General features: G+C 36.6%; 1 protein-coding gene across 1 annotated transcript in view; it reads left to right on the top strand.

Moving 5' to 3' along the window:
- Positions 1-20,787, top strand: part of GLRX3 (glutaredoxin 3) — a 28,720-nt gene extending 7,933 nt beyond the window's left edge. Inside the window, exons 2-12 of the mRNA XM_009326009.1 lie at positions 2,062-2,137; positions 2,520-2,628; positions 5,598-5,672; positions 6,267-6,468; positions 13,601-13,773; positions 13,868-13,929; positions 16,658-16,715; positions 18,611-18,663; positions 18,821-18,860; positions 18,943-19,035; positions 20,512-20,787. Coding sequence (XP_009324284.1) covers positions 2,062-2,137; positions 2,520-2,628; positions 5,598-5,672; positions 6,267-6,468; positions 13,601-13,773; positions 13,868-13,929; positions 16,658-16,715; positions 18,611-18,663; positions 18,821-18,860; positions 18,943-19,035; positions 20,512-20,562 — 992 coding nt within the window. The 3' untranslated portion in view covers positions 20,563-20,787. The remainder of the gene's footprint in view (positions 1-2,061; positions 2,138-2,519; positions 2,629-5,597; positions 5,673-6,266; positions 6,469-13,600; positions 13,774-13,867; positions 13,930-16,657; positions 16,716-18,610; positions 18,664-18,820; positions 18,861-18,942; positions 19,036-20,511) is intronic.
- The last annotated feature ends 1,198 nt before the right edge of the window (positions 20,788-21,985 follow it).

Below are 21,985 nucleotides of genomic sequence, written 5' to 3'. Positions count from 1 at the left end.
ATGGAAGGAAAGTGCATCAAGTTAGTTATTAGTGCTTTGGCCTGATGCGTAGCCACTATACTACTTTTATGTTCTCTGTTCTCCTTTCTTCCACTATTTGTTTTTAGCCAGTGGAAGTATTATCTTCTCCTACTTGTAGTCTAACAGATGTAAAAATTATTTTTTTAAATGTACAGGCATTGTGCAGTTGCAATGACAGCTTGACAACCTCATTCTCTGTAATTGTAAAAGCTGTAGTAGGTCCAAGTAGATTAGACTGTTTTGTTATAAAACTTGATTTAAAAAAGAAAAGTATTTTTGTTCATCCTTGATCTGTTTTTAACAACTTCTCTGAGCTCTTAACAGTGTCGGTAAACAGTGCGTATGTTAGGAACGAAGTTGGTGGAAGTCTCAAAATTGGTATTTCAAATGAAGGATGTGATGAACAAGTATAGGAAAACCAATCTGGGAGCAAAGCTCTTGATAATTCTCTGCATCAGAGCATGGTCTGTCTTCTGAAATATTGAACTGCTGCTTCTTTTTTCGTTTTAAGATTTTCTGTCTGTTGTGACTGGGTATTCTCATACATATATAATGACTCCTCCCTGTCTCCCAACCTGCCTAATTATTTTCACCTTATTATTATGTGGCAAAAAATGTTGGTTGCAGCATGGGAACAGCACTTCCAAGTGCTTGTCCCCATTGCCTCAAAAGTCTTAATTAAAATATGTCTGTATGAGCTGACAGCTGTAGTAATGTTCGGAAGACCTGTCTGCTGCATGGGCAGATAAAACTCCTGCACGAGCTACCTGTGCTATAATCTGTCTTTTCATTTGCTCTGTAGCTGGGCTCCACAAAGAGCATTGCTATAAAAGTTTACATGCTGAAATGGAGTTTTGCAGTTAAGGTTTTACTCGGAGCAGTGAGATATGGTCTCAGGTTTCTCAAGAAGTCCATATCAAATCCCATTTATAAGTAAAGAGTAAATCACTTAAGTGAGCCTTTACTGGGGTTTAAATGCTAGTGTCAATTGTGAGCAGTGAAAGCAGTTCAAAGAAGTGTACAGCTATTTTGTTGTAATTAAAGAGAGATGATTTGCCTTTGGGATCATTGCTGGTGGTGACTTGTATACAAGACTGTTGGAAGATTCTATACAGATGGCAGCCCTGGGGAAGATGTCTTGAACTGTTCCTGAGCTCAGGTCTAAATTTGCAAGGCTGGCACTTGCAGAAAAGTAGAACTGCCTTGTTCCGTAATTTCAGTTTTTACTAGTCTGTAAACTCTGCCAGTTTTAATCGGCTTTCAAAGCAGAACCATGTGCTGACTGATGGCATGATTAGAAAAAAAAGAGGCTATCCTATTATATTTCTACCAAACTTTTCTGGAATTGCTTTCAAAAATCAAGTTTGTGAATTTCAAAGTCCTGTGTCTGAATTGAGTTTAGCGCTGTATTTAGAGTATGTGGTCAGATAACACAGCTTCTGTTCCAATATGAATGTCATGCTGCCTGCATAGCTATTACAATTTATGCTGAAGTTCCATTATTTAGTAATAAAAGGTACTAAATAGCTTCTATGGTATGGTTGCATTGATTTCTATATCTCTTTCTAAGTAGATTAAAAGTAGTACATTATATGTCTTTTATTCTTTATCCCTTATTACTTAGTGGTTTTGGCTTCAGCAAACTTGGAAAACAGAATTGAAAATTAGATGCGAATATCTTGTCACTGTTGTCATCAAAGCGTGTTTGTTTAAGCTCATGAGAACTACCTTGTGGTACCCAGTTTGACGGGATTTCTGTTCTCACATGTGACTTCTCATCTTTAAATGCTGTGTATAATCAATACCAAACATTCAAGGAAACCTTCTTGAAGCTGGAAGAGGAATAAGAAGTTGAAGCTAATAAAAGCAGAAAATAACATTTCAGCATAAGAACACTGTATTTTTAGAAAAGTCCCAGTAGACTTGAAAAGTTACTACCTTATTTCCTGGGTAAGTAGTAAAGAGGCAATAGCGGCACTGAGAGGAGAAAAGCAATGGTGCAGCCTCTAGTGTGAAGCTGTTGAGCTCTCGAGCTCCCAGAGCTTCTGAAGATAGAAAGCGTGCCTGGGAAGAGATGCGGGGTGCCCAAGAGCGATTCTGAGTGCTTGGCCTACAGGTGCTTCAAAATCTGTGTCCTGTAGTGTATAACTTGACCTTTAGTGTTTCTCCTTGTTCTTCTTTCTGTCTGACATTTGTATGGAATGATCTTTTACTGTCAAAGGATGATGTTTTTCTTTGTGTTGCATTACCTTAACAGTGCTTGTTGGGTTTTGGAATGTTTCCTGAAAAAGCATTGAAGTCCTTCTCTGTGCAAGTCATAGGAAACGTTCCTGGCTTCACTTGTTTAATTATCTGTTTTCTCAGGAAGGTGGTGTGGGTGGTGGGTTTTTTTGCTTGTTTGTTTTTTTGTGGGTTTTTTTTGGTATGGCATATCAAACTTTTATATTGCATGAGTCTTTTTTAAAAATAAATGCTGTTACTCCTTTTTTTTTTTATAGGTCCCTTTTAGTTGTCCACTTTTGGGCACCATGGGCTCCTCAGTGTGCTCAAATGAATGAGGTTATGGCAGCACTAGCAAAGGAACACATGCAGGTTACATTTGTGAAGGTAAGTCAGGCAGTTGAGCTTGTTTTAAACAGAGGAGAGCCATTGTTACAAACTATGAGTAAAGTATTACAAAATATGGGTAAAGTTGGTTTTGAAGTTCCTTTCTGGCTTCACGTTTAAAGATGTGAGTTGAACATATGCAAGAGATGCATCAATAATCTGTGGGATGAAAGTTCTAGGTTCATCTTTCCAAACTTGATATTGCAAGCTTAAATAACACCTTAATTTTATTGTGTTGTTTAAAGAAAAAAAAAGTAAATCAGGCTACTAAGATACAATGATGGATTTTTTTCACTAGCTATTCCATATAACAAATAGACTTTTAAATTTCTCTGTGTCTGCAATGTCGCACTCCTTCAGTTCTGTAGATAGCCATATTTTTAAAGCATGATTTTTATCCCTGGTTTTGAGATTAATTTGGCAACACTGTTCTTTTCAAGTGTGCTGGAGATTTCATTTGTTCCCATGATGTTATTGGTTAGCTAAATAGATCTCGGAACTCAGAGATTTTCTGTCTGATATTGAAGATGAACAGTAATCTTCATGAAGTTTAAAGGAAGATAAATTTAAGTCTGTGCAACATTGTCACTCTAAGATGACAATTGTATAGTGTTGGATGGTATAAACACAAATATTTTTGTGAGATTGTCTGCACATCCTAGTAAGAGAACCAGTGTGGAGGGAAAAATGAATGCACTTCATCAACATGCCATTCATTTTAAAACAACTTTCTCTTGTTAATGGGACACTTCTGTGATTATGAGGGGAGGGAGTAATGGAGCAGCCAGCTGTGTGTGAGTATTTTAATTTGATTTCTTACAGCCTTTAGGTTTTGTGGGTTTTTTAATGATTCTTTGCTCAGTTGGTATTTCTCTGTAAAACAGAAGGACAGAACTATTTTAATGGTAGTATTTTATTACTTAGAGCTTTAAAAGACTAATTTTCAACATTTTGAAAATTCAAGATGCTTAAATTTATAGAGTTGCTATAGATTTAGTAGGCCCAAGAAAGTTTGAAAACTCTCAGTTGCCTCGCTATTATTCATATTCATATATTATTTATTTATGACCCTTATTATTCAGCTGTAATTTATTTTTTAATAACAAGGTTACGAAGTGATGAAGTGTTGCAAAACTAAGACAGTGGCACCTCCTTTCCCCCCCTCCCCTCCCCCCCAATATTACGGGTGTACTTGTTTAGGGATAATAAGCTACTGAAAGGCTTAGGTGACTTTTCTTGATACTTTTTTTGTGGAGGGGGCTCCTCATGGGGAATGTATTTGATTTTATAAGTTCTTTATGGGATTTTGGTCTGTATTCCAGAATAGCCAGTCTGCCTTTTAATTGGCAAGAACCTGTTAAGTCATGAGATGGTTACGGATGACTGACCAAGACTATTGTATGGCCTTGCAAATCATAAACAGTTACATTCTAGAATAGAGCTAAGTAATAATGAAACAAATTTCAAAACTGTCAATAAATCTTGAAGTCTTTCTAAATGCAATTTCTCATTTTAGTTGTTGCATAGCCTAACTCTTAAGATCCTTGGCTTGGTTAAAATGAAAGTGTGTCTATATCCAGAAATAGTTAGAAACAATGTTTTGGAAAGTTGTACCAATAAGAGCAAGTTACTGAAATATGAAATCAAATCTGTTCTGTATGTGTGAACCTCACCAGAGTGGGACATAAGTATCCAAGTAAGTAGGAAGTTTTACTGGAAAAGAAAATTAATATTGTAGGTAGAAGTCATTTAATCATTTGCCGCTTGAAAGAGAATAGATAATTGGAATCTGTATTTACAGCTTTCAATTTATAGCTTTAGTTTCTCAGTTGATCCTGTTGGAGCATTGATTTACAGAAATAGAGGTGAAGCTTGGACTTTCAGTTTTGACTTGCTGTGCTGGGTTGCTTCTGTATTTAGTGAGTTCATTAAAAGCCTATATAGCTGGAGCAAATCAAACATGCTGTAATACTGAAATATTCAGAGGTTCACTACATTTTGGTTAACAGTGAGAACAATCACAGTATTTTCTAAAATATGTAAGGATGGACAGGGGCGGGCAGAAGCAAACTGTTCAGTAGCTCTCTTGATGCTTGTTCATTCACTGTATAGTTTATGGAATAAGAATTTGAAAGGCTTTTTCTCCTGTACACTGGATTGTGGGTTTCTGTTTGAAACATTTAGATCTATTACCACTTTTTAACCATTCACTCCGCAGTTGTTACAGAGCTAGTGTCTTAAACAGTCATGTACTAGATCTTCTGTCACTCAAGTAAGCTTTTAGCCTATGCACAGAAAATCACAAATTTGAGTTAATTAAAAGATACATTTTCGGCAAACTACTGCATTATATAATTTCAAGGTATGCATTTGAATGCTGAATAAAATTAGAACGAATAATCTCAACAAGCTTGGTACTCGATACTTAGTAGCCTTGCAGGAGTTAAAGATAAAATTTAGTAGACCTCAATAGCTTATTGAAGAAACACTCCTTTTTTCTTCATAATTTGCAGAAGGCTGCAAATGTCAGTCATGATGTACTGCCCCTTGAAATTAGTCAATAGAGCAAACAGCAAGAATTGCTGTGGGCAGAAAATAAGCACTGTAATCATGACATAACTGGGGTCAATGATTTATGGATTTCAATATAGTAGTAGCTGCATATGATTGAAAATTTACTAGGTCACTAGTGCACCAAAAATTTTATTCGCAGCCTCCAGGCATCTTTTGAAATGTGCAACAAAATAAAAACCTCTGAACCTGTTTTGACACTGTGTAGGCTCAGTGGAGGACATGCCAACCCAGTGAGTCTCATTTAAATGCAAATGTGTCACGAACTTCTGCATCAAATCCTTTTTAAATGTATGAAATGCCTAGAAGAACATTCTAGACAGGATTGACATCCACAGTCAAACTTTAAAGAAGATTATGAAAATAATCTTTTTCTGGTTTTTGTTTTGTTTTTTTAGCTGGAAGCTGAAGCTGTGCCTGAAGTATCTGAAAAATACGGAATTAGTTCTGTTCCAACGTTCTTATTCTTTAAGGTAAGAGAAAATGGATTCCATGTGGACTCTTAATATGTATATTTTTTTAATACTACTACCAGAGGAGCAGAACCTTAAGAACTTTCTCAGTGAAGAAAAACTTATGTATATGATTTAAGTCTATCCAGTGGAACCTAAAAAAGTGGATAGAAATGATTCTTACACTATATATGTAATATTTCAGAGCTTCCTTAATTGCTTTGGGATTCTTACATAGTTTTTATTTTAGTTGAGTCAAAAAATTCTCAGTAATGTTTCCTTGTCTAGCTATAGTTCTACAACATGGCAAAAACCCAAGTAAATAATCTCTTGGTAGAAATGACAAGTCTGTTTGGGTCACATTTGCCTGTGATAATAAAATTCAATATATTTTCTTTAATAAATTCTTCTATTAGCAAATTCACTAGCATTAAGAGTAGCCAGCCAACAGAATGGTACGAGTCTTGGAACTAAAGTCTGGCTAAAAGATCAATACACTAATCCACCCTGCATCTGAAAATCTATACTTTATATGGTGGTTTTACTATTTTTTTTATTACAGTACAAATTCTGAATTTAATCTTTTAACACGAGCCTGTGTTTTGGTTTCCTTAGAATTCTCAGAAAGTTGACAGATTAGATGGTGCACATGCCCCAGAGCTGACAAAAAAAGTGCAGCGCCATGCGTCCAGCAGTTCTGTTTCTGCTGGCTCTAATGACGGTGCAAAAGAAGATCTTAATGTGCGTCTAAAGAAACTCATCAATGCTGCCCCTTGCATGCTGTTTATGAAAGGGTCTCCAAAAGAACCTCGCTGTGGTAAGGATTTTCTGAAGTTCGTGTTCAATGTGACACCACTTGCTTTGGGCTAGTTGTCAGTTTTACTCAGTTTTGGGGAGATGCATCCCAATGGCGTCTTGTACACCTAGAAGCATTAATGAAAGTATTTTCATATTACTTATGTGCTGCTAGAGAATTGCTATTCCCTTAGTTAAATTTTGGAAATGGAATCGCAGAGACTAAGGTCTTTCTAAAGAATATGTGATGTACAATGCTGTCCTCGAACTAGCACGCTTTTCTGGAGGTAGCTCAGTGTTTATTCATGACATATTTTGTGCATGAAGTTACGCGTGTTGAAAATGTGAAATAGTCTGAAGAGAATATTTCAATTCAAGAAATAACAAGAATTGACCAACATCTGGGATTGCTGTTGCCATTTGGAAAAAGAAAATAAAACTACCCTAGCTGGTGAAATTGAAAGACCAGTAGCATGTGTTTCTGCTACTGTGGAAATGCCTGTTCTTAAACCTAGTTCTCTTAACACTTGCTCACTGTTCAGAGTGCTTGGTTCCTAATTAACTTGAAGCGTTGATCTGTATGGAACGCACGTGAACAAATGTTAAAAACCAAAATTTTTAAGTACTATGAAGCTGCCATCCTTCTGCTTATGCAGTCTTAAGAAGTTGCATTGCAGAACTGATTTTGTAGGGCCTTCTGTGGTGAGCTGCAGGAGGTAAACAGAAGAGTAACTGATGTAGGATGGCGATTGCTTGACCAAACAGCACTCTTGGCAGCTCTTGTTTGGTTATGGCTCCCTTGTGTTTCACTGTAGCTCTGGGGGCATTGTTTTGGCAATTAACACCACCACTTTCCAGATTGTCTCCTTTGAGTGTAATCCTTGCCTGCCTTGCAAGTTTATCTTCAATTGTCAGTCTGCTTCTAACCCACTGGTCTTTTTCTACTGATATCTTACAGAAGTGAACATTTAGCTGCTAGTTTCCGTGCTGTTGTTTTCATATACATTCGTTCCCTAAGGCCCATATCCACCTTGAAAAAACAAGGAGCAAAATGCAGTGTGGAAAAACAGCCATTCCTCATCTCCAGAGCTTCATTTGGAATGGGAAGACTGAAGAGGTCTTATTCTGGGGACGGTGGCAATAAGATATAATTATAAAATTCTAAAACTGAGGGGAGGTAAAGGCAATGGGGGGAAAAAGTTGCATTGACACTTACCTCCTTTCTCTCCCCAAATTGGTCTAGAGATCAAATGTTGCAACTTCTACAGTTACTGCTCTGCAGTAACTGGCTCTGAGATGACTAAGATTGGATTTCTTTGCTTAGCAAATGTGTATCCTGTGGGGTAGATCGTATCAACTACATTGCTGGGCCAAAGAGATGAAGGAATTGTGAAACATAACAGGAGAATAAGAAAAGAATTAGCAGTAGCTAGCTCCCTACAGCCAAGCTCTTGAAGAAGGGCCTGTGGCATATATTTATGGAACCAATAAAGAGATAACTGCTCAAAAAGTTAAATTGTCATGCAAAACCTCAGTTATTTGTGTCTAAAAACAAATAATGAAAATACCTGTTTTGTCCACCTGTGCATGAATTACAGTAGCATGCACAGGCTTGAAAAATTCATCATCGATGTTTCTGTATCATGGCAGAGATGCATGTGAGCTAGATGTGTTTAAAACACTTTGAGGAGGGAAATGAGGACTCATGGAACCATTCTTTTTGACCCCCTTCTGGTAAGGGCTCAGCAGGTGCAGCCTAGAGACAGAACAGTGCTTCTCATGTCTGGTCAGGAGTCCATGAGTGCTTGGTTCAAACTGTTGGCGTGGTGTGGCGATTTATTGATGCTATGTTCACATAATTGCCGAATATCATTGTGGTGCGCATGCACTGCTAATGTTCCAGCCGTGGAAGATCTCACCACAATTTGAAGCATTAAATTCAGTTAACAGTTTCAAGTGCAGACATCCCCACATAGCTGCTTCTTGTGCTTTCTGTTGGAGCGCATCCAGGAATTTTCCAAAAGAAACTGAGTGGAGAACTATGTAAAGCAAAACGGATGAAATAGTATAAAAGGACCTAAAAGAAACTGATTTTACATGTTATGTCTATTTATCTTAATCTGGAAGGATTCAAATTGTCGTATCGCATGTACTGTTAAAAGGGGGGAAAGGGAAGGATAATGATATGGAATGCATCTATTTGGTGAAGTGAGAATAATGCAGATTTGTGATACATGACTTGCCAAACAGCCTCTGCTATTTCGCATTGTATCTGTGAAGGCATTCTACTATGGGAGAGCTATTTATGTAGTTCTATAGATTTCTAGTTATTGAAATTGAGGATTGAGTCCATAGAGTAAATAAGAGTCTTTTCATTAACTTCAGGTAGTTTTGGGTCAGGGCCAGTGCTTGGCAAATGAGGGAGCTGAGCAGAGAGGCGCCAGTGGTGAAGCTGCCGGGTGGGCCTATCTGGATTGAATTACAAAGAGGAGCTTTGGACTGACATAGTGTATATTGGACAGGAGAGGAGGAGAGTCTGTCTGTCAAGCACTGTTAATTGGAGGGAGTTTAGTATAGTGTATGCTGCCCTTTTTGAGAAGGAAGGCTTATATGTAAGTCATGAGACAACATTTGAAAGAGAAGTAGTGGCTAAAGCATGTCAAACGTGTGTGTCAATCTGGGCCACGCGCTGTAGAGGGTAATCCTGCCCTGGCGGAGTGCGAGGAGTCTTGCAACTCAGTCCAGGCTACTTCAGGTTGATGAAGCACTTGCTTACAGCTTGTGTGCAGCTTTTCTTATTGCTTCTGCCCTCCCAACCTAAGTGTACTTTCAGCTGCTTTTAAAATATTTGCATGCCATTTTACAATCTGCTTTTTCGGATGTTGCTGGAAAAGGGTTATAGAAATACGAGGGGAAATGCAAGATCCTGTATGTACTGAGGTTTCCCATACTGTATTTGGCTTCTACTGTGTTGATATCCGCACACTCTATTTTTCTCTTTCTTTTTCCCTGTCTAATTTCAAGGCTGCTATTTCATTTCAGTGCACTTATAGGTCCCAGAATCACTTCAGTGGAAATAGTTTCAGAAACAACCACAGATTTCAGGACCTTCATGTTCATTGTGCTGTTGTGTATTAACTTGGGATTCTAGCAGTTTGTGCATAGGCATTTGCTCCTATGAAGAGCTGATGAAGTTCCATCTATTTATGTATAGATAATTCCGTATTCATATTATGTAACAGTACAGTTATAGGTGTGTGAAAGTTACATATCATCATAGGAATTTATAGATAATTTTGTAGGAATGGAAGTTTTGGCTTATTCTGAAGTAGACTCGTGAAGTCTACCTGTATGTAATAGAGCACTGCTCTGATGAGCTCCTAATATTTATGAGTACATTTAGGGTGTCTACATTTTAGGTTATTCAGATATACGTGCTTTAAGTTTAACTGTGTTGGGTGCTAATGTGGCACTACTGTTAGTGAACCTACTGTGCTTGTGCTGTGAGTTGTTTGGCAGGTGTGTGGCAAGCTGTAAGAGTAGAGCATGTTTCTTGCTGTGTCTGTGGTGAGCTCAAAGGTGTTGTGCAGGCAGTGGTGAGTCTCCTCTGAACTGTTTGTGTGCCCAGGTTCTCCGTTACATCCGAGTCAGCCTCTGCATCAGTGTGATCAGTTGACGGCACAGGCACACTGTTTCTCCTTTGGATTTCTGTGGGTGTTCAGTAGAGAGCTGGCTTTCTGAAGGGCATTGAGCAGAAAGCTGGGCAGATCTTAAAGTTATGTAGAGAAAAGACCGTTACTGTTTCTCATGTGTTTGAATTTTTGATGGGAGAGAATTGTGAGGCTATTTAAAAAAAAACCAACACAAAAAGCACAAAAAAAGATGTTGAGGCATCAAGGTTAAGGATAGTTAGGTACTTCATCATAAACTCAATATAGAAAATGACTTAAGAGTATAACACAGGTTCATTTGCATGTCTTAATATGATAAAGTAGATATTTCTTCAAGCTTTCAGTTCTTACAGTTGATCCCTGGTACCCTATGAAAAGTGCTAAAATGTAGTGCAACACATGAAACCATCTGAACTTGCAGCTCTTAATTTTGCAGTTAAATACTGTGCCTGCTTTAGGCTGGTGTGATAGTTTTCTGGCAGTAGTTGGGAGATGTTAGTAAGTTGGGTCCATTAAACTTCCTGGAATAGCCAAAGTCTTTTTCAAGGTGAAGGTAATTTAACATTTTGTCAAAGATGATATGGATCTGTTATAACAGTAGTAGAAGTAATAAAAATAGAATTAAATAAAAGGAGCCATGCTTGTTTAAAGGTGAAGATATCTTTGAATTTTATCTATTTTGATAAAAATAATGCACTTGCATTTGAGTCTTTAGTGCAGTTGGCAAGTAGAGGGAACCCTATCCAGCAGTGTATTTTGGAATCTTCTTGTAGTTTGTAATTTCTTCACTGGAAAAGCCAGCTAAGCATAGTGTAAAGTAAGGTTTGTCCCCTCGGCTGTGTGTTTACTGGCAATTGTATGTGGTTGCTATGTATGTTGTATTATTTCAGCAAATTCATTTGGACTGTGGTAGTAGTTGTTTATTTGCTTCATCAATACTGTAATTTATTTAGGGTGTTTTTATTGGTGTAGAATCTGGAGTGGCACTTGTGATCATCTAGATAACCGCTTAAAACATTTTGTTAGCAGTTTAATTATTCCTTGTAATGCGAGTATGGCATTTCTTCAGAAATTCAACCTAAATCTTTTGTTATGAAAGTAAAGCTGTTCTGGCACTTTATCCCTAAGCATAACACTTCCAGACTGCTACTATAACCCTTCAAAATGAAACACAACCAATCAATCTTCCTAGTTTGCATGTAATTGCCTACAGCTAAAATAAAGCTTCCTCCCCCCCGCCCCGGTTCCTTACAGTAGAAATGAGTTAATATATTGGTGATGGAATAACCATCAGCAATCAGCCTTTAGCTGTTTACTAATGAACTCCCAGATGTATGAAAAATTTCAGAATCTGTGTTTTACTTCAGGCTGTACATGAACTTAACACTTCAGTTGTAGAAAGAAAAGCAACTTAGCTGCCATACATATAAATACTACTACTTCGTACCTCAATAAATTGCAGATCATGAAAACTGCAGAAAGCTGTAGTAAAAATTCATATTTCAAAAACTAATAGGTGGTCTTGCAAGTTGAAATCAAAGGTTATTCTTCCATGGCACTTTGATTCTTTTTCCCATTTAAAGCTGCTTTTTTGTTTTTATTCCTTTATTAAAGCCTTTAAGCATTGTCTCTTTTTTCTTTAATATTTATATAGATGCTTTAATTTGTCTGCACAGCATTTGTTGGAATTCTTTGAGGGAATTGGTAGGATTGCAAGGGCATTTGAATCCAAAACAGAATGAGTTGGCAAAGATATAAAGCACATTATTATCACATTGATTTATGGACAAATTCTCATTGATCCTTTTTGCAAACCATATGATAGTGTTGTCTAGGTGGCTTCTACTTCCTTAGAAGGGATGTGCGTGCAAGCAACAGTGGCAGGTGTTGAAATACTTTAGGATAAAGACCACGTGTTAGAAATGAAGCAAAATTCCCAAATCTTTCAATGTGTTGCAACGTACTTAGTGTTTTTTCCCTGATTAGCATAAGTTCCATAGCAGAGCAAATAGATTGTGGAGGAAGAGTGGAGTTGCAAATCAAGATTTGATCATCAGTCCTAAAGAAGTTGGCTTCCTTGTGTTGTAAAGTACAGCAGACCTCTTCTCATCTGTTTTCTTACGGAGTAAATATCTGCAATATATGGTGAAACATCCAGTAGGCTGATGTCTTCTCTGGAGGACAGTTTGTGATTCTGTGTCAGTGAAGTGTTATGTGGATGATTTTGAACATCAGTCTAAGGTTTCCTTTCAGGTTACCCCATAAAGAATGGACTAGTGAACATAAAGGGCACAGCCTAGGTGTGGGTGGTGTGTATGTTGTGTGTGTTTTGTTTTTTAAAGTGACTTTGCAGAGTTTCTCTAGAGACTAATGATTTGAAAAACAATCTATCTTCTTTTAAAAAAATCAATTTAATGTTTCATGAGAATGGTGAATTTAAAATAGAGTAGAATTGTTTGAAAGTTAAATTTTGTGTGGGTTTCCCTCTAGTGTAAGAAGATTTAGGTGATTATAGACTGCAAATTCTATACTATTAAAATTTTCATACATATAACTTTTTACAAATAATGTGATGATTTTTTTTTAGGAAAAAGGTGCTTAGTTACAGAAAGGAGAAACTTTTCTTCTCAGGTTGGCCACATAATAAACTTATAAAATCTGGATGTTTACATCGTAATATTCAGTGCTTAATATCCCACTGAGAGAGTGTTGTCAGAGTAGGACATAATGAAGATCTGTCATAAAGGAAAACAAAACATGGTATGAAAATGTCACAAGGGTAGTAAAATAATGTTAAGTACTTATGTGAACATAAAGAGTTTAAAAAAAATAAAAAGGAATTTGCCTTTTACCATGAAGTAGGAAAGGACATGCTCTTAAAGCAAAAGTAGTAGAAAACGTTATAAAAGCCAAGTTTCTAAGTTACACTAGTGACACAGTAGTGGGTTTAAATCCTGGTTCCCGCTTTGTGTGTCAACTTCATTCACATTTGGTGTAGGAGAAGTTCAGTAGTAGCTGGAGGAAGAAATGACAGGGGTAGAGAAGGTGATGTGCAATTAGAGGAATGAAAAGAAGGCTACTGAAGATGCTGTTATGGTCATTGAGAAGCTTTTATTCTTTGTGAATGCTCAATGAGAAGAGCTGGAAAAGGCAGAACAAGGGAATGCATTTAACTTTGCTTTAATTGTGTGTTGGAACAACAGAGACGCTTCTATAAAGGTTACTTACTGTGTAGCTCTCTAAATAGAGAAGCACCAGACTTGCCAAGCTGTCCATATACTTTGGTTTTGTAATCCCAGTAATAAATACATTTTTTGCCCCTTTATAATATTTGAGGGTATTGATAGAGCAAAGAATAACAGACTAGAGCTGCTTTGAATTTAGTATCTAGAAGAATTGCATTTTTTAAATGAATAAGGTTTAGTACAGACATGGGAATGCTTAGTTTAAAATTATATGTAATTCCTCTTTTTGTGTTTGCAGGCTTCAGCAAACAAATGGTGGAGATACTGAACAAACATGGTATTTCATTTAGCAGTTTTGATATCTTTTCTGATGAAGAAGTTCGTCAGGGGCTGAAAACATACTCTAATTGGCCAACTTATCCGCAGTTGTATGTAGCTGGAGAGCTTATAGGTGGACTTGATATTGTCAAGGTTAGAAACTGAGAAATTCTTAATCTTGTTAGTTGTCAGAAGCATGTTTTTCTTGCTTTTTATATCTGATTTTTCTTGTCCCCAATCTCCCTAGGAACTTGAGGCATCTGGAGAACTGGACACTGTCTGTCCGAAGGCACAGAAGTTGGAGGACAGGTGTGATGTATTATGTCGTTATTTTAAGGGTGTCTATTTTTGAGGTTTCCTGTATGTTGGTTTATATAGGGGGAATCCCTTATATAAATTCCTGTTCTTTGACTTTATCAGAAGTGCATCAAGATCTTCTTTAATTACAGAACTTCTGCAGTTGTTTAGTATGTTCTGTTTTCTATACAGTAAAGCATCACTTAATATAAAGCTGTACTGTCATATATGTATTAAGCTATACTGTTCTAATAGGCTTTACTTACTATATTTGTAGTTTGTTAATTTTTAATTATAGCAGGAATATATAGATTCCTTCCTGTCTCTCTTTTAAGAATTTATTCTTTAAAGATAACTGGGAAAATAATCTTTTAAATGAAGCTAATAAAAGCTACTAGTGTTTGGTATAGACTTCATAACTATGATATCACTAGAGAAAATATCTAGGCTTGTCTCCTCATTTTTCTTGATTGCTCATGTCCTTCAGTTCCTGTTTTCTTTCACCTTGGCAGCTTGAATATATGCTGCAGCGGTAGGAAGTGTGTTGCTTCCTGAATCAGATGTAATATCTAGAAACCAATTTGTCCTCCTTTAACCTCCTGATTTGAAGATTCGCTCTTGTTTGAAATTCTGATGTGCCCCAGGCAGTCAAGCTCTAGATATCTGACAAGTAATTCTGTTTGAGAAGTTGCTAGTAGATGTGGCTTTTTTTTTCCATTTTTTATGTGAATAGTGCCATTAAGACATGCAAAGGGGGACTGGTCTACCAAGAAGGTGGCCTGTATCTTGAAGGCAAAGCATATGTTAGCATAGATTCTCTCTTGCTGAGGTTGGTAAGAGCAAGTTTTACAGTGCTCTAGGTGTGACTGGTTCTGGTTCTTTTGCCTTCTCAGCACAGTGGAGAAATAATTTAATGCAAGCCTTTTCGGTATGGTGATAAAGTATACTTACTTTTACAACTGTGTATTTATTAATTCCTTTTTAATCAGTTCTACAGCTGAGGTTTACCTTTTGTTACTCTAGTAGGGTAACTTGTAAATTGTTTCACCAAGGCCACAAAAAACAATCACTACCTTTTGCAGTTTGAGATTAAATTATAGGTAAAGATGAAATTGTCTCAGTATGGCCTTTTAAAAGCTTATTTTAGAAAGTTTCCTTTAGTCTCTTCCTTCCTTTTTGCAAACTTGCATAAGCTGCAACTTTATTGAATTTATATATAGTCTTTTGCTTTGCTTAATCTTTTTTGGGGAAAAAGGTAATGGGAAATGTCCTCTGCTTACCTAATGTGTTTTGATAGATTAAAATTGTTGGTGTAGCTAAATGTCTCCCTAAAGGAGCAACAGCAGCATCTTTTGAACACCTGTGTGAAGTTTTTATCAATTTTATCAAATTTTGATGTAGAAGTGGCCTGAAGGAAAACTGGCTAAAAATTCACCAGACAAGTCACAAATAGCTTCTTATTGTCTAGTTTGTTCTTCATCTTTTAGTAGGTGTTTGTTTCTTAGGTGAGGTCTGTCTTCTGGTGACAACTGAAAGTTCTTTTTCCATGGCACAGATTAGTTTTTCTTTGTAGCTAGCCTCATACTTAACTTCTGAGCAACTGACATCTCTTTCAAACTATATTCACTCTATCAGTCACTCATAAGAAAAACCCTACAAGGTAGTTACTCAAATATGTCAAGACTTAATAAAACAAAGGAATATCAGCAGTAGAATCTATTTAATGCTAAATTATGTTCCTTTACTCAATGTTTGATCTCTTCCCATCAATCAACTGCGTCTTCTTCACTTGAAAATACCCTTGAAAATGAACTGTCGAAATCAGCTTGGTTTCATGAAACGAATCTGGCAGCTGGGGAACCAGCTCAGATTACTGTAGCTCACCCTTGCTGTAGCTGTTAGTTTTGCTGTTGCTTTTTAACCTAGAGGCCACTTGGTTAGAAAAATTGTTTTGAGGTTTACATGTGCAAAGGCTGTAGGTCACCACCAAAACTTAATTTAGTTTTATTTTGCAATGACCCTGGATTTTCCAGTCTAGAATCTTTTTGCATTGTGCGAGTCATGCAACGTGACTTTTTACAGAAAATGATCACCTGTTATGCATTTTATAGAGGGTAGTTTGCTCTTAGCTGGAAACTGTTGGATAGGAGTCTTTGCTAACTTTTTCCATCAGTTGTCACAGAAAGCCTTTCCTAAAAGGAGAGAGAAAGGAGGGGATTGGCTGAGGATTGTGCGGGTAGACCAGAAGTGGACAGGGCACAATGGGGCTAAACAGACCTATTCCTGAATTTCAGTAGTGGTTTGTCTGTAAGTCCGTAGATCTTATGACTGACAGACAATAGATGGCTCTTACTCTGCAAGAGACATTCTCACATGGAGAATGAGAAATGCTAAGTATTATATTCAGTATGTGAAAAAGCAGTATGTCACTAAATATAGACATTGTGTTTAAAATATCCTAAAATGATGTTTCTCCTTAAACTTATTGCTGCTTGATACTTAGAGGTCAATCTAGAAAAGTAAATTGTTGCTCTAAAAGTAACAGGATGGTTCAAATTCATTCACTAGAGTTACTGTAAGTGATTTAAATGAATAGAATTGCTTATAATAATGCTCTAAATGCATTTGGCAAAGCTGTAAGTTCCTATCTTTCCACTTTTGCATTTTGTTTTCCTGTCGAAACAAAGCTTGGGATAATAACCGAGCTGTTTTATGTCTGTCTTTTTCGTGCCTTCTGTAGGCTTAAAACCTTGATAAACAAAGCTCCTGTGATGCTTTTCATGAAGGGAAGCAAACAGGTAAGATTAAGTGTTGCAGAATATATTACATTTAAACAGTTTTTTAACAGTGACAATTGCCTTTTTTCCCTTGCTTTCCTTGCTTAATGAAAGTTAATGGTGCTGGGAAGTTAGTTATTTGTCTTTTTATTTGGTGCTTCTATAAGCCATAGAAGAGCAGTCCCTATTTTACCTGATGCGTATATATTGCTAAAACACTGATAGCTGTGTTACAGTAAAATCAGGGAATTTGATGCCCTGCAGTGACGTCTGTCAATTGATCTACAATTCAGGAATGAATGGAAGAACTGTGCATGTCCTTTTGGTCTTAGTTATTGATTGTCTTTGCAGATAATGGATTTTCTTCTGATGTTCTGAGTGCTTGCCCCGATGGCTATCCTACTTGAGGCGTACACTTTGAGGGTTGCCCAGAACTTCATCTCTGGACGCATGTTTCTTGAAATTTCCCTCTGTTGACCTAATTGGATTGGGTGTCCTATCCTTTCTAACTTCTCTGACTTTATTATGCTTTCACAACTACATTTAAAAAAAGCTGCTAGATGTTTTTAGGGCTAAAGTATAATACCACATACTATAAACGATCCACTCTTTCTCATGTGCATGGAATGGTCTATGCCTGGTGTCTTTAAGCTGCACTTGATCTTGCTGACTGAAATAAAGATAGTGACTGAAGACAGACAACTGCTAACAGTTAGGATTAAAATAATAACAAATGACTGTAAACCAAAAGGTCAAGTCTATTGCTTTGTGTTGCATACTCAAACAAAGTAACCAGGGGATAAATTATTCCCTTTTGAACAGCAAGGCACTGCAATTCTTCCTGTCAAAATTACTTGAACGGCACCTAACTCAGACTTTTCATTGGAGTGGTGTACCCTAAACAATAATTGTAGCTAGCGATCACATGTTAGAGTCATTTATACGGTATTTTTTTAAAGGGATACAGAGGTAGGGGACTGAGCTCGTTCACGTGACTCGTCTTTCCATTTCATTTGCTCATTTGTTCCCTGAGCCTTCTCTGTGTATTAGCAACAGATACTTTTAAGAGTGTTACAGGCTGTTTTACTAAACCATTTCATAGCCACTGGAACCCTGTGGGTTATGCTGACTCACTGAAACAGTGGTGATGAGCCAGTTGAGCTTAGGTCTTCTAAACAGATGCACTTCTATCTCCTTTAAAACCTGTTTCTTGCCTACAGAAAGCAAAAGTTTGGGCAGGTTGCTTAACAAGTTTTGATTTTGCTTGAGCTACCGGTGGAGTGAAATCACCAATAAGAAGGGATAGTCTGGATTAAATATTCAATGTCTAAAAAATGATGGGTGTTCTATGTCCTTATACTGTCAATATGAAGAGTTTGCAGTAGATACTTTCAATTATTAATTTCAGTTGGAAGTTGCTGTACATGCAACCTATTTATCAGTTGACCATAGGTTGCTACTCATCCAGAATGGTAAGTAAAGGGTAGCGTATGTCTCAAAATAAAACACATCTGTTTTACAAATGCGTATAAGGCATTTATATGCATCATACCTATAGCTTTGGCTTTTTGAACGTTCAGAAAATAATCAAGCCTAACTATTTTTCAAGATAGTATTGCCAAACCTGGAAAACAGATTCACCTTGTATCATTTCACACCACAACTGAGGAAAGTGTTTAATATTCTCAATGTTTTCATTTATTTCAGCAGAGTATATAAAGAAAGAGACATTCAGTACTGTTAAAAGCTCAAAGAGTATAAAAAAGAATGAAAAGGGGATTAGCAGTATTGCTCATCCAGTAAGGTCATCACTAGCAATGAAGTGGTAATAGCTTTAGTGTACCTTGAGGACTTGGAATTTTGTGGATTAAATATAGCAGATATATGTTTTAACTTACGTGTGTTTTGCATTCTAGATGGCAAAATGTGGATTCAGCAAGCAAATTATAGAAATCATGAATAGTACTGGGTACGTAAGTGTTTTTTTTAATTGAATTTGGGAAGCCAGTTCTGTTTTAATAACTACATTTTATAAATAAAAAGTTCAGAAAATACTAGTGGAAGACTTCCCCAAATGTTATTTTCTTTGTTTAAGAGTCTGTTTTTTTTTTTTCTTCCCCCCTTAGTGTTGATTATGAGACATTTGACATACTGGAAGATGAAGAGGTAACTAAGCTTCTCCATCATTGAGGATTTCATTGTTGCTTTTACTAAAGTTGAAGTCTACATTTAAGATTATTTTTCTTAGGTGCGGCAAGGATTAAAAACCTATTCAGACTGGCCAACGTATCCTCAATTATATGTGAAAGGTGAACTTGTTGGAGGGCTGGATATTGTTAAGGTAGGAATGGGAGAATCTTGTTTGAGATGTAAATTGTTTCAGATTTAAACTGTTTGTTTAAAACTGTGAAATGTTTTCTGCCCATAACATACAGAAATTCCTGTGTGGTGGCCCTAGATCTTGAAACCGAATGACTTGGTTGTTTTTACTGTGACTTCTATTAGCTCAACATGCAGTTGAAAGGAGCTCTAAATCTCTAGCATTCTCATATGCCAAGATTTAGCAGTGAAGTGTATTTTCTTGACAGCAGTCAGTTACTGTTACTGTAAAGACCATTTTTACCCCGTGGGTGCATTTTTACAGGTTTCTCTTCCTAGTTTTACTTCTGACATTGCTTTTCTCAAATAAGGTGGGTGAGACATTTTTTCCTAGCAAACAGTCTCATTCCTGGAAGAAAGTAAGGTTTATTGTAGTTGTTTGAACAGACCCTGAAGCAACAAAAATAGATCTGCATCTCTTACTGTGGTTTTTGATTTTTGTAACAGAGCAGGCACAGTGTTCTAAACCCCAAATACTCTTGAGCCCATTCTTGTCTGAATGTTTTATAGCCAATTCCTCAGACATTGTAACTCCTGGGAAGATACAATCAATAAATCTCATTTAGTTCTAAAAATACTGGTATTACTTAAATTATATAGATGACTTTAATTTTATTTATTTAACAAGTGTGTGGGTTATGTCAGTGATCAGTAAGTATAGTCTTGGGCATTGAGGAGATGCTGCAAAATACTTCTCTCACTGGTATTTAAATGTAATTTGTCTATTTGCATTGTTGGACTGTATTCAGTTTGCACTGACTAACTTGTATGGGTAGGTGAATGTTGTCAGTATTTTAAAATGCATTCCATAATATAGTATAATATGTAATAAAATTGAGACAGTTGTTTCTCTTGAGATGTGGGAAAAGAATATATACTCCATGCTGTTTTAAAACTATTTCCTGGTGTTATCTGGCTCTTCAGTAAGTTAACAGCCTTACAATTTGTATTTCAATCATCAAGATAATATGGGCAAGCACCTCTTATTTAGAACTCTTACAAATTTTTTACTGTCTTGTTTGTTTTAATGTGTGGTAGTAACAAAATCTATCAATGGATGGTCATTTTTTCATTTTGTGGGAGGCATTTTGGATGTTGTAAAATTTTGTGTATGCCTAACGTATATTTTGAATTACATCTGGAAGGAGACATACCAGGGGATTTACCTGGTAAAGTTGATAACAACCAATTCTTTTGAAGGTGTATCTTTCCACTAAATAAGTTTCCCCTCTTACTAAATAGACACAAAATAGAATTTAAATACAACATTATGAACTTCAGTATCTTGGTCAAGAGGGACCTCTAGTGGGTCATCTAGTGCATTCACTTAATAGCCAGTGAATTGATTTCCTTATCCGTAAACTGTCCCCGTTGAAATCTTGTTAGCCTAATCACGAAATGTACATAGAGAATAATTGCTGTATATATTTCTTTACAGGAACTAAAGGAAAGTAGTGAATTGTTGCCTATTCTGAAGGGAGAAAATTAATGGAAAAGGACATCAATGGGAACAGAAATACTTTGAACAATTATCCATTTATAGATTATATTGGAGCAATATACAACTTAGCCTTGTGGAACCGATCAGGAGTAAATAAAGATGGCTTATGTACTCTATGTATTTCACAAGACCATGCTACATATGAAAATGTGTTTCTACTGAAGATACAAAAATGTCAAGATCTTCAAATTCAATTAAAGTATAATGCTAAAGAACTTTGGCTTTGTTATTACATTCTTTCTGTGTATTCATTGCATCTAGATGTTTAAGAATTGCATAATGACAGCGCTATCCATTGCAGTACTATATAGGACTAAATTGCATCTTTTTTTTTGGGCTCAGCTCTCATTAGGAGAATATTAATGGATATACCTCTGTGGTATGGAGCATAATAATTTTCTGTCCCTGTTAATAATTGTTTTCATGTCTAGTGAGTGAGAAAAAATACTATCGAAACCTTCATCCAGTACACTATTAGGAAGTTGTTATTAATGAGTTTCAGCTGTATACTATGCATCTTCATTATCTTAGTAGGTACAGTAATTGTTAATTTCAGATATTCAACCTATTTTAACATTGCTTTTTAGACATATTTAAATTACAGTGGAAATGAGCCAATAAACACAGTGATTAGGCCAGTCTTTTGGTATATCAACAGTGCTCCTTCACTTAGATGGAAAGGTTTGCTTTCTGGGCTATGACTTTGGCAATTTAAATTATCGTGTTAATATATGAATCCTTCACTTCTGTATTCAGGGGATTTAATTTGTTTTTAATCCTTCTTTCAATACCTGTAATGCTCTGAAATATAATGGGCTCTAATAATGGGCTGATCATCAAACCAGCTACAGCACAGGTGTACTTGCAAGTATGTGCAGGAGGGTGTTTCTCTTCAAGAGAAACGTTTTTTGCTTTCAGGTCTTTTGAGTTCTTAGCATCTGTGCGGAGACTAATGAGGTTTTTATTTTGGAAGGTGTTTTTGTGTCTGTGAAATACTCATGTTTCTGGTTAATTACATAGGCACTGCTGTGTGTGACAGCAATATCAGCTGCTACTGACTTGTAGCTGTGAAATACTGGTTTAAACTGTTTTGAGTGCATTGGCTATACACAGTAAAGAGGACAAGGACACTATATTCTTAGAGAGGTCTAGAACCTGAAGAGGAGCAAGCTGCCTTTATGAAACCCAGAAAATGAAGCACTGGTGAGCAGAAGAGTACCTGAACCTCACCAGTAATACGTTTTGAGGCGGAGAGGTATTGCTGAAAGTCTCTTCCTCGCTGATTTTTGTGTTGGTTGTGCTTGCAGAGAAACACCTGTGTCTGCTCAAGATTCATGGCCAGAAACTCTTCTGAGGAGTTGCTTCCTTGTTAGGAGGGCTCAGGACTGACTGCGTGCTCTTCAAAATGTGC

Source organism: Pygoscelis adeliae, unplaced genomic scaffold, assembly GCF_000699105.1.
Source record: "Pygoscelis adeliae isolate BGI_AS28 unplaced genomic scaffold, ASM69910v1 Scaffold4, whole genome shotgun sequence".
NCBI lineage: Eukaryota > Metazoa > Chordata > Aves > Sphenisciformes > Spheniscidae > Pygoscelis > Pygoscelis adeliae.
The sequence above is the reverse complement of the archived record's forward strand: the minus strand, read 5'-3'. Positions and strand labels throughout refer to the sequence as shown.